Source organism: Pristis pectinata, chromosome 3, assembly GCF_009764475.1.
Source record: "Pristis pectinata isolate sPriPec2 chromosome 3, sPriPec2.1.pri, whole genome shotgun sequence".
Taxonomy (NCBI): domain Eukaryota; kingdom Metazoa; phylum Chordata; class Chondrichthyes; order Rhinopristiformes; family Pristidae; genus Pristis; species Pristis pectinata.
Genome location: NC_067407.1, coordinates 126,754,101 through 126,766,598, shown reverse-complemented (window position 1 = coordinate 126,766,598; position 12,498 = coordinate 126,754,101). Strand labels below are relative to the sequence as shown.

The 12,498-nt window shown below is 38.8% G+C and overlaps 1 protein-coding gene across 1 annotated transcript in view; it reads right to left on the bottom strand.

Annotated features, from left to right (window-relative positions):
* edaradd (EDAR-associated death domain) overlaps nt 1-6,569 on the bottom strand; it is a 64,733-nt gene extending 58,164 nt beyond the window's left edge. The window contains exon 1 of the mRNA XM_052011335.1: nt 6,440-6,569. Coding sequence (XP_051867295.1) covers nt 6,440-6,566 — 127 coding nt within the window. The 5' untranslated portion in view covers nt 6,567-6,569. The remainder of the gene's footprint in view (nt 1-6,439) is intronic.
* Between the last annotated feature and the right edge of the window lie 5,929 nt (nt 6,570-12,498).

Sequence of the window (12,498 nt, the reverse complement as noted above, 5' to 3'; positions counted from 1 at the left end):
CATCAGTCATGGCACAGAGTACAGGGGTTGGGACATTATGTTGCAGTTGTACAAGACATTGGTGAGGCTGCACCTGGAGTATTTTGTTCAGTTTTGGTTACCCTGTATTAGGAAAGTGGCCATTCAGGTGGAAAGGCTGCAAAGAAGATTTATGAGAATATTGCCAGGACTTGAGAGCCTGAGTTATAGGGAGAGATGCCAGGACTTTATTTATTAGAGAGTAAAATGCTGAGGGGTGACCTTATAGAAGTGTATAAAATCACAAGGGGCACAGATAGGATGAAGGCACACAGTCTTTTTATTAGGGAAAGGGAATCAAAAACTAGAGGGCAAAGGTTTAAGGTGAGAGGGGAAAGATTTAAAAGGAACCTGAGGGGCAACTTCTTTACACGGGGTGGTGCGCATATGTAACGAGCTGCTAGAGGAAGTAGTTGAGGCAGGTACAGTACCAGCATTTAAAAGACACAGATAGATACATGGATAGGAAAGGTTTAGCAGGATATGGGCTAAACATGGACAAATGAGTCTAGCTTAGATCAGCATCTTGATTGGCATGGACGGATTGGGCCGAACAGCCTGTTTCTGTGCTGTATTACTCTACGACACTCTCTTTCTGTATTTTCCAAAACTTGTTTTGCTCATGTATTTATCTTCTTATCTCATCACATCTTTTTCAGCTGTCCTCATTCTCTATGCCCTGCTTTCGACTATTTTAGTAACACTGTAATCACAGTAACAGCCAAATCACAGTGAAAACCACCCCAATCTTGCACAACATATAATACCAATGTATAAAGCAAAGCTGTTTTGAACCAGTGAATCCATAGCACAGAACAGTCAACAACTTGACAGTGATTCACAATTATACTTGTGGAAGCTCTAACAATGAAAAAATGTACACAGGTATATAATGCATTTACTCTTCTAGCATTGGACTAAAAGTTCTACTTAAGAAATATTAAAACAGGTTTTAAATGGAGTATAAATAGGGCAATGCTGTGGTATAAAGGAAGTGACCTGTGTGTCCCAAGTTCAGGGAACAATGCCTTGTAAGACGTTTTTAATTCACTGCCCTGAAGGCAAAAAATACTGCTGCTAGCTCTTGGGCCTAAACTTTTATTTTGATAGAAGCAGATTGAATACTTTGTCCATGCATTCACGCCCACAATGTGACTTTCAGATTGTTGGATTGAAAATAACCTTCCTCCAATATTGAAAATGACTGCAGGGAGAATGTCAAAGTGGAATATGTAGGCATGCATTCTGACTATTTGTAATTGTACTGGTTTTGCCAAATCCATTTATTGCCTCAGATCCAGATAATCTTGCTCGATCAAAGGGCAAGCAACTTTATAAGATACTGACATTTTTCAGGTGTAAGCTACCTTTGGGGACACTGAATGATAGAAAAGGGTAAGTGTTTCATTCTAAAGCTAATTTTGAAATACTATCTAAAACACTTACCCAAAAAAAGTCTAATATCAAGGTATTATAGAGAAACAGCTAGTCATTACACCACTGGTAAATTATACAGTTCTACAGACATGTCATCAGTAATTTATTATTTAACACATCTTTCAACAGTCTTCACAAAGAGTTTGCATTATAGACACCAACTGTTCCCTTGATCTCTCTTCAGTAAACTCCAACCCAACTTTGCATACTATGTCAACTTGTACATGGCATAGTCACCATGTCAACTATAATTATAACAATTGCTTGCCCTTTGAAACTTTCCTCTCCATTCAACTATACTGTCATGTTTCCTTTCACAGAGGATGGAGAAAATAGAATGCAGATCCTCATTATGTATGACTCCTTCATCAACCATTGAGTTTGTAATTCTGCAAGGATAGAGGCACTGCTAATTCTGGTTATCAGCAACAAAATAAATCTATTAGAGGAATTAAGTGATGGTAAATTAACCTGGGAAAGTAACTACAGCTTAAAATATAAGGTGAAAAATTGTCCAAAAACTTGTGGCCACATCCTGGGCTGTAATTGCCAAGACATTCAAGATCACTGCCCTTGCACTATTGTACTTGAATGCTGAGAACTGTGCACTTGTATGGTTTGGATGTGCATACATGAAGATGGTAAGCCTTGAATGTAACATTCTGATAAGAACTGTCTTTAAAATGCTGAAATTAAACTAAATGAGTGGATACTGATCCTGTGTGGCATCTCAATTCCTCAGGATTGTGAAGAATCTTATCAACAGTAAACTGTTAAATGAGCCCAGGCTTTCAAATCTGAAAAACTCACAACCTCCATTTAGATAAGAGAAACCATTGTGGAACTGCTCAATGCCATTAACTCACCAACATTCAATACAGTGGCTTGACAGAAGGGGTTCAGGGACAGAAATAATATCCTCAAAAACACCTCATGGCCAGTCACAGGAAAATGCCACTAGGCTCAGATTGCCAGTGAGAATTCAGGTATCCATCACAATGCCAGACTACCCATGTGAGAATCAACTATCTCCTTGGTTGCCAGAAGCAGAAATCCAATTTGCATGCAACTACAGATGACTACACTTTAAACAACTGCCAAGATGAAGTTTGCTAGTAGTTTCCAAATCTTCAGTTAGGCAAAACCCACAACCATAATCTGGTTTGAAAACCTGTATGTGTTGTGCTGGCCCATTGAGGAGTACAAAAGAGAAAAGTGATTTTTCTTAAGCTTATTTGTCATCAGAACTCTAATTTTGTAAGGGGTCAAAATTAGAGCTCTGATGATGAATAAGCTTAAGAAAAATCACTTTTCTCTTCTGTACTCAATGGGCCAGTGCTTGCTGGCACTGGCCTGCTTTGTACAAACTCCACACAACTGCATTGGAGATCAGGACTGTGAGGTAGCAGCTTTACTAGCTTTGTTACTGTACTGTCCAGTAATTATGAAGTAAATAATTAAAAACTAAGAATTATTGAATTGTTTTAAAAAATAAAATGAGCCAAAATACTAAAAATACACTTCAAGATCAACATAATTGAAATAATTAAAAATAATCATACTTTCCCTTTTTTACAGCCCTACAATATCAATTAAATCAATGTAGGTGCAGCTCTTAATCCAAGTCTAACTTGTAATTTAGCAATAAGAACTGGAACCTTCTTTGGCTTGATCCAAGTCTAAACTGATGCAGGATCTGAGAGCTAATTCATCACTACAAATGCTGAGGAATCTCCACAAGATTGAAATCTGCCACTGGATTCAATGGGAAGTCCAGTTGTGGAGGGTCTTGACAGGTGCACTGCTCAGCATTGTTGAGTAAGTTCTGGACTTCCACATTTGACTATATACACACAGAAGTCCTGGAGTTGCTTCTACTTAACTGGGTAAATCCTAGCAGTCCTGAACAGACCATTGCCACTCTCTGAAGAGCAGCAGGAAGTGAGCCAGAATATATTAATGTTAAAACAAGTCAAGGCTGTGCGAAAGATGGTTCCAGCTATCAATGCCAAATTGCACGTTATTCAAATTTGCTGTAATGGTCACGCACCAAAGCATTTATAATGGCATGGAATCAAGTTAGAAAAATGGGGTTAAGATATAAAACAAACATAATCTAATTGAATTGACAGGCCTGAGAGTTAAATGGCCTTCTCCTGTTATGATATTAAAGATTGAAAGTAAAAGTTTCCATTATTTTCCAGAAAAGGGTGACACAGAGAGAAATGTGGTTTAATTGTAGCAAATTGCCATGATAAGACTCAGGGACATAAGCACTATTCACTGGTACTAAACTAATTGAGATAAAGAAGCAATCATTTTATGAGAATTTCTATGCACAGTTGACAAATACTGGTAAAATCCTGTTGAGATAACAATGCTTGCTCAGCATTCCTGTTTTACAGTAGTTCAAATGAAAATCACTTTCTTACAGTTGGCAAGGAAGAAGGTAAGGGTGCAGCAACTTACTGCTATATAAACAACAACCTCTGATGAGTTTTGCAGCTGTGATTACTCTCAGGAGGTTATCTTACTAACATTTTGGAGTAACACACAAAAAATGCTGGAGGAACTCAACAGGTCAGGCAGCATCTATTGAGGGAAATGAACAATCGATGTTTCAGGCCGATACAGAGCTTGTATTTTCTTTTTCTTTAGCTCATTGTCACCCGTGTAATATTTTAGGCCTTCCTGGAGTGCAGAGTTGTGTAGAGCATAGAAATGGAACATAGCAGCAAGACAATTCTATCTTACCCTCAGGCATATTTATTCAAGTAGATTTTGGCTGTTTTTTTTATCTTAACCCTATTTACCTACCATGATTCCATGTGATTATAAATGCTCTGAACCCTGACCATTGTGGCAGATTTGACTACCAGTTTAAGAGCATGTTTGTTTATCTGTCACAAAGTTGTCTCGTAACTACACCTGGCTATGTTACATAGATCTCCTAACTCAAAAGGATCAGAGCCAAGAAAATTCAGGGCAATTTAACAACATATTTGAAACAAAATGGTATGTTTACTGGAAAAATGAAATCCAAATAGAAGGTGCTGGAAATACTCATTGTTAAGACATTGTGGTGTCTTACAGCACAGAAACAGGCTCTTCAGTCCATCCAATGCATGCTGACATTCTAGCACCTACATACACTATTCCTACATTACTACTTATTCATACACTACTCCTTCCAGATTCTATCATTCACCTACACACTGGGGGCAATTAGCAGTGGCTAATTAATCAACTAATCCTCATGTCTTTGGGGTGTGGCAGAAAACCAGAGCACCCAGAGAAAATCTATGCAGTCAAAGGGAGAATGTACAAGATCTGCACAGACAGCAGCAGAAGTCAGGACTGAATCTGGGTCACTGGAGCTGGAAGGCAGCAGCTCTACTAGCTGTGCCACTGAGTGTTTCCAGATTTTTCTCATTTTAATTCCATATATATATTAATTACTAACATCCTACTGCTGTGAGCATTGTATTAGCCACAGTCAGAAATATTTCTGGTAGTAAAATGAGGCTGCCTTTCTTCATGTAGAGGTTTATACGTACATGGAAAGCAATTTACAGAATTATATTCTTTTAACCCAAAGTGCCTCTAAGTGGTCCTCAAAAATCACTAATAAACTATACTCTGTAGATGGGCTATTTTCTTCTGCTGGGAGGAACAAAAATGTCAGAATAGACCAACACTGTTATGCAGCAGAGTACAGGTGAAAATGAAAGTTGAAATGAGAACTTTCACGTGATATAGTCTGTGAAAAAGTACTACAAAGTGAAATCTGCAGGAAAGGGCTAGGGTACATGCAAGCTCTCAAATATGCACTAAGAAAGGTAACATCATTCATTCCATCAAACCCAAACCAAACTCCCACAAGAGCAAAACAGCTTTTCCTTGATAACCCTGCTTTTTTTTCTTCTTCAAACATCTTTCCAATTTCCCTTTGAAAGCAACAATTAAATCCACTTCCCTTTCAGGCAGATAAGCCATTTCCCTCATGACACCCTGGCTCTGTTGCCAGTCACCTTAAAAACTGTGTTCTCTCATTCTCAGCTCTTCTGCCAATGGATACCGTTTATTTTGTTTCACTTTGTCTAAACACTTCATGAATTTGCACATCTCTGCCAATCAGCTCTACAGCTTCTATGCTCTAAAGTGAATAATCCCAATTTCTCCTATCCACATGATTGAAGTCCCTCATCCCTTGATGTATTCTATTAAATCTGCACCATCTTTTTCGCCTTCCTATCACGTTGTAATAAAAATTGTCTCCAACAATCTAATTGCAGCCAAAATTATCCGTTGGTCCGACCAAAACATTTGACTAGAGGAACAGCTACATTTGTTTTATGTTGGGGTAAGTTACTATATGCAACAGTAGTATAAAAGAATGACATTCTCTTCTGCCAAGTCACAAGCAATCGATTGGAAGTTACTAAAAATAAAAGGAAACTTCCACTGAGTACTTAGCTGGCAGATTGCACTTAAGAACAATTTATTTCTATTTTATCAGAGCAATAAAGTTGTATTAGAAGATTAAGTGCTGGAGAGCAACAAAGTTCTAAACAATTCCTTTCAAGAAAAGATAATGAGGAAAAAGTTTTAAATCTATCATAATTTATTTTAAAATTTGGATTCAAGAAAAAGTGCAATATCAAATCAAATACAAATTAATTCTTGTACAATCAATCACCAACACACGACTTGAGTTAATTAAAATAGACGATCACTTTTACAAATTAAAAGTGATCATATTCGATGCTAGATCGCTAATATGCATTGGAATCAAAATAAACTCCAATAACCGCTTTATAAAAAGAGCAATTGAAATGTCAGACTTACTGTAAAACCATAAGCATCAAAATATAACGTGGCTTGTGCGCATTGTCTTGTCGTTTTTTTAAAACCCCTGGGGAAATAAGATAAAATCAAACTGTGACACACACACAGCAACAGCTGCAGCACAAGTTAACATTACCTTCAGACGCTTGGCCGTCCAGTAGATCAAGGGTCGCCATGCGAGCGATCTCTGATGAGGCCGGTTGGAAACGTTGCTGTAAGTGAAATGAAGCGAGAGTGGGGGGGGTGTGGAGCAACGCGTACATGAGCGGCGCTCCACTTCCTGGCACTTGATGGTTCGGTGCGCAATGTGTTCACGAGAGGTATTTTGGTGGACGCGCCCTCTCTGCGGGTATGTCACTCAGGTGAGTGGAGTCTAGCAAGCTAACGCTGTTGCCTTAACTCGAATTATGAAACCGCACGGAAGTAATACCCTCCGCGAATTACTCCATTTCATCGTTTCAGCGTAAATAATTCCCGTTACGTGTCCGTTGTTGTTTATTTTTCAATAACCTTTGTTTCCCTGCCTCGAGACGGAAATCGCTCAAATCCCCCTGGTCCTTTTATCCCGTGAGTAAATGAGCCCTAAGAATTTGACTAAAGATGTTGGGACTGTTCTGAATCTCTGTCGCAAGTTATTTTGTTTCTCATTGTTTTGTCGAAATACTAATGTAGCAGATTTCTTTTTCTAGTATTTTTACCCGAAAGTCCAAAATCCTTCGTAACAAAGCTCACAGTAGAAACATACTTCTGAGCTTACTCTATTATATTAAAAACAAAAATGCTGGAAATAATCAGGTCAGGCACTATATATATATGGAGAAACAGAGTTAATATTTCAATGGTAAAGTTAGAGAAAAATTAAATCCTAGAATGCAAGGAGAATGAATAGAAGGAACAAAAAGGAGACCTGTGATAGAATATGAGAAATATATAGGTATATTTTGTTACGTACCAGCAACGACAGAAACATAAAGAGCCATGTATGAATCTGTTTATTAATAACTACTTGTAATACTAAGAGAAATAAAAATGTTAGATATTAAACATCGACCCCAAAAATAAATTCGAAGTGTGTGTGTGGCAAATTCCCAAACCCCAAGTATAAGAATAGTCCTCAAAGTTCAGTTCAGCAAGTCCTAAGGTAGAAATATGAGCAAAGGCTTTTGCAAAACCACAGTAGATTGTAGAGAGAATGTGGATTTCGTAAATTCTCTCTACAAGTTCCACGATGGAACCAATATGACACCTCAATCGCCAATGATCTCCATTGCTTTGTTCCAAAAGTATCTGCCCATACCGAGGGCATTCGATATATGGCCACCCACAGAAATACCTGCTTTCCAGTACAGGTTAACGACAAAGTGGACTCCACAGATTGCTCCAAAAATCCATACGTGGATTGTATAGTGACAATCACAGCTATTGTTCTTCATCCATAGATACAGAGACCAGCAGTCAGTGTCTCTATCTCTCTCTCTCTCTGACTCTCTCTCTGTGCAATAGCCAATACACTCCAATTATAGTCTTGCAGTCCTTAGATAACACCACACACATACTACTACACTACTGTCCAGGTGCCTTAAAGGGATTTTCACCAAGTAGCAACCTGGCTCATAACAATGCATATAAGCACTTCTCCTGCTGAAAACTAACTTGTTTTCTCTCTTTTCCCAGTTCTGACAAAGGGTCTCGACCTGAAACATTAACTGTTTCTCTTTCCACATATGTTTCCCTGGCCTGTTTAGTGTTTCCAGCATTTTCTCATTGTATTATGGAAGGTGGGAGAGATTAAATGGCAAAGTGATGATGGTGCAAGGGAAATGGAGGTGGTAAACAGACAGTGGGGGAAAAAAAAAGATGTGTCTAGAGGAGGTGTAAATGAAATGGCAGAATCATCATCAGAAGATGTTGCACTGAGTTTTGACTCACTCTATCTGCAATGTTGCACCTTATTTTCAACAAACTTCCCACAGGAATGGAGATCATTTTCAGAACCAATGGGAAAGCATTATTTTGATGGTGGTTGGACTCTAGAACCCAGGTTACCCGAACCTCAGTAGTCAAACTGCAGAATGCAAATAACACGACTGTTTTTGCGCACTGGAGGCTGAGCTCCAATTTATAGTCAACTTGTTCACTGAACTATCGGAGAGGATGGGCCTTACTTTCAAGGCAAAGGTCCTCTTCCAACCTACCCACACTGCACCACAATGCCCTCCAACAATAAATATCCTGGAAAACGCAGACCATGTTCTATATCTTGAGATTCAAATACACTATGTCCAGTAGTTCCTCCTTAATATACTCTGCTAGTCACATCCTCAAAGTACTCCAGCGGATTAATCAAACATGATTTTCTGTTCATGAACCTAGGTGAACTCTGCTCAATCCCAGTGTTCTCTTCAAGGTATTCTGTTATTTTATCCTTCATTATTAGATTTCAGCATTTTCCCTGAACTAGGCTAACAGGTCATTAGTTCCCTGTTTTTTCTCTCTCTCTCGTAAAGTGGGGTCACATTGGTTACCTTGCTATGCAGAAGTCCATATTTATTATGTCACTCTAAGCTACTGAATATGATCTTCCTGACTCAAACTAGGTAATCGTACACTTTTAAGAATTACTCTTAGAATGTAGGTTTCAAAAATATTTATTGCCAAGTCCCAGTTTTCCAAATAGTGATTTGATATAACTGAGTGGTTTGGTCACTTCAGAGGAAAAATAAGTATAAACCTCATTGGTGGAGAATTTCTCTGGATCAAAAAGGTCAGGAGGGGATAAAGATGTCAAGTTTCTGTTTGTAGCAGAAATTGAAAAGGATTGGTGAACCAGCTGCATTTTTGCAAGAGTGATGGTCTTTATACTACTATATAAGTCAAAATTTTGCAGATGATACCACCATAGTGGGTTGTACCTCAAATAATGATGAGTTGGAGTATGGGAAGAAGATAGAGAGCCTAGTAACATGGTGTCATGACAACAACCTTTCCCTCAATGTCAGCAAAACAAAAGAGTTGGTCATTGACTTCAGGCAGGGGGGTGGTACACATGTTCCTGTCTACATCAAAGGTGTTGAGGTCGATAGGGTTGAGAGCTTCAAGTTCCTTAGAGTTGTTACATACCAGCAACAATAGAAGCACAATGAGTCATGTTTAAATGTTAGAATCTATTTATTAATAACTACTAGTAATAATAAGAGAAATAAAAACATTAGATATCAGACATTGACCCCAAAATAAACCCAAAGTGTGTGTGTGACAAGTTCCCAAACCCCAAGTCTAGGAACAGTTCTCAAAGTTCAGTTCAGCAAGTCATGGAGCAGAACGATGAGCAAAGGCTTTTGAAGACCACATTAGGATGTAGAGATAATGTAGGGAGAATGTAGAGAGAAGGTGTTTACGAATTCCACAAGTTCCGTGATGGAACCAATACGACACCTCAGTCACCGAAGATCTCCATTGCTTTGTTCTGAAGTATCTGCCACACCGAGGGCACTTGATATGTGGCCGCCCACAGAAATACCTGCTTTCCAGTACAGGTTAACGACTAAGTGGACTTCACAGATTGCTCCAAAGATCCATACATGGATTTTAAAGTAAGAGTCGCAACGATTGTTCTTCATCCAAAGATACAGAGACCGGCAGTCAGTGCTACCAGCTCTCTCTCTCTCTCTCTCTCTCTCTCTCTCTCTCTCTCTCTCTCTTCCCCCCCCCCCCCCCCCATCTGTCTGTGCAATTGCCAGCACATTCCGGTTACAGTCATTTTTTTTCACTCACAGTAGTCAGGTAAAGCCACACACACTACCACTCAGGCATCTTAAAGGGACACTCATCAGGTAGCAACCTGGGCTTGTAATACCTCCCCCCAAAAGAAAAATTTTGATCTGCAAGAGCAAAATTTTTAACTGCATATAGAATTAGAAAAGCAATGCGTTACAACTATCGCATTACATGATTATAGATGAGAAAAAAATTACATTAGTAAATATACATTTCCAACTTAACATTTGGAAAGGCAATTACTGACTGCCTTCAATGTGAGCTACCGTGAGATTACACTCTTGCAAAATTAAACTCCAATTTAACCATTCTCTAACATATACTCAATCTCTTGGTCAACGTTTACTCTTTTCTACACTCATTCAATATGGGTGCTGCTTTATTGGTTCTGCATCTCCAACATCAACATCATGGTCAGCTACTGTGGTTCTCTTTGGAACATCAGGGAATAAATCTCTAAATTTTAAAATTAACCTCTTTATTTGCTGTTTTTGCTGAGGTTGTAAATGAGCCAATTTTTCCTCAAGGTTTTCCAAAACATCTTCATTCGACAGTCTTGCTGAAACAATGTTTGGTCTAACATGACATTCGCCAGAATCAACTCGTGAATTCCCAGACAATTTAGTGTCAACAGCCATTAACACATCTGTGGATTTTTCATAATAAGGTTTAAGCATGTTTACATGACAGAGCTGTGTATGTCTCCTTCTGTCAGGTGTTTTAACTACATAATTTACCTCATTAACCTTAGATTCAACTTCGTAAGGACCATGAAATCTCGCTTGAAAAGGGTTTGTCTGAGTAGGGAAAAACACCAAGAACTTATCTCCCAATTTGAAAGTCCTTGAGCAGGCGTGCTTATCATACCATGTTTTCATCTTATTCTGAGTAGCTTTTAAATTTTCCCTTGCTAACTGGCAAGCTTTCTGCAATCGGTTTTTAAATTTCAGAACCTAATCCAACAAATTCAAATGCATGTCTTCATTAACCCACTGTTCCTTTAATTATACTAAAGGTCCTCTAACCTGATGTCCAAACACAAGTTCAAAGGGACTAAACCCTAAGGATTCTTGCACCGACTCCCTTACAAACAAAAGCAAATGAACTCCTTCATCCCAATCCTTCATGTTTACAAAATAAAGTGTCTTAAGCATATTTTTGAGAGTGGAATGGAACCTTTCTAAAGCCCCTTGAGATTCTGGATGGTATGCAGACGATACAATCTGCTTAACTCCCAGCTCATAAACTAACTGTTGAAATAGCCCTGACATAAAATTATTTCCTTGATCCGACTGAATTTCTTTAGGCAAACCAACTAAGGTGAAAAATTTTAAAAGAGCCTTTGACACAGTCTTGGCCTTAATATTTCTGAGTGGTATTGCTTCTGGAAATCTAGAGGTTGTACACATGATGGTTAACCTTAGACTTTGGCAATGGGCCAACACAATCCACAATCACTTTTGAAAAGGGTTCACCAAATGCAGGAATAGGCTGCAAAGGAGCCACAGGGGGACTCTGATTAGGTTTACCTACCATCTGACATGTGTGACAAGTCTTACAAAATATCACAACATCCTTCCTCACACCAGGCCAAAAGAATTGCTTCAAAACCTTCCTTACAGTTTTGTTCACACCAAGATGACCACCTAAGGGCATACTATGGGCCAGGCTTAAAATCTCATTTCTATAAATTTTAGGAACCACAACCTGATGAACAACTGCCCATTCCTCACTAGCAGGAATATCAGGAGGTCTCCACTTCCTCATTAACTCTCCATTTTTGAAATAATATCCAACTGGCACTTTCTCAATCTCATCACTTGAGAGTGCTTTTTATCTCAATATCATGAGCTCAGGGTCTTTGGTCTGCTCCCTTATAAACTCTTTCCTGGATAGAGACAAATTTTTACACTCAGACTCAACACAAGGATCTTGATCCTCAAATGAAGACAGAAAAGTCTCTGACAAGTCATCATAACTTGAATCCTGTTTTGGGCTGTCACAGGGAATAAAATCAGGCTGCATAGGACAATCTGCATTGGCCAATTCCTTAGCTTTAGCTCAAGTCACTGCACAGGATGGATAAACATCTGAATCGATCTTTGACTCATCAATAATTGGTTTGGTCGTTAGCTGTACCACAGGGTCAACTTCACCACCTGCAAGGTCATTCCCTAATAACAAAGAAACTCCTTCCGGTAGTAAACTAGGTTGTAGCCCTATCTTAATAGGTCCTTCTACTAACCCTGACTTCAACATTACCTTGTGCAGAGGTACAGACAGTGTCACCTGTATTGCCTCGCACTAGATTTACCTCACCAGTGTCAGTCTCATCACCAAACTTTAAAACACTGCTTAACAAGATAGACTGGAAAGCCCCAGTATCTCTAAGGATTTTCACTGGCACTTGGGGTGACC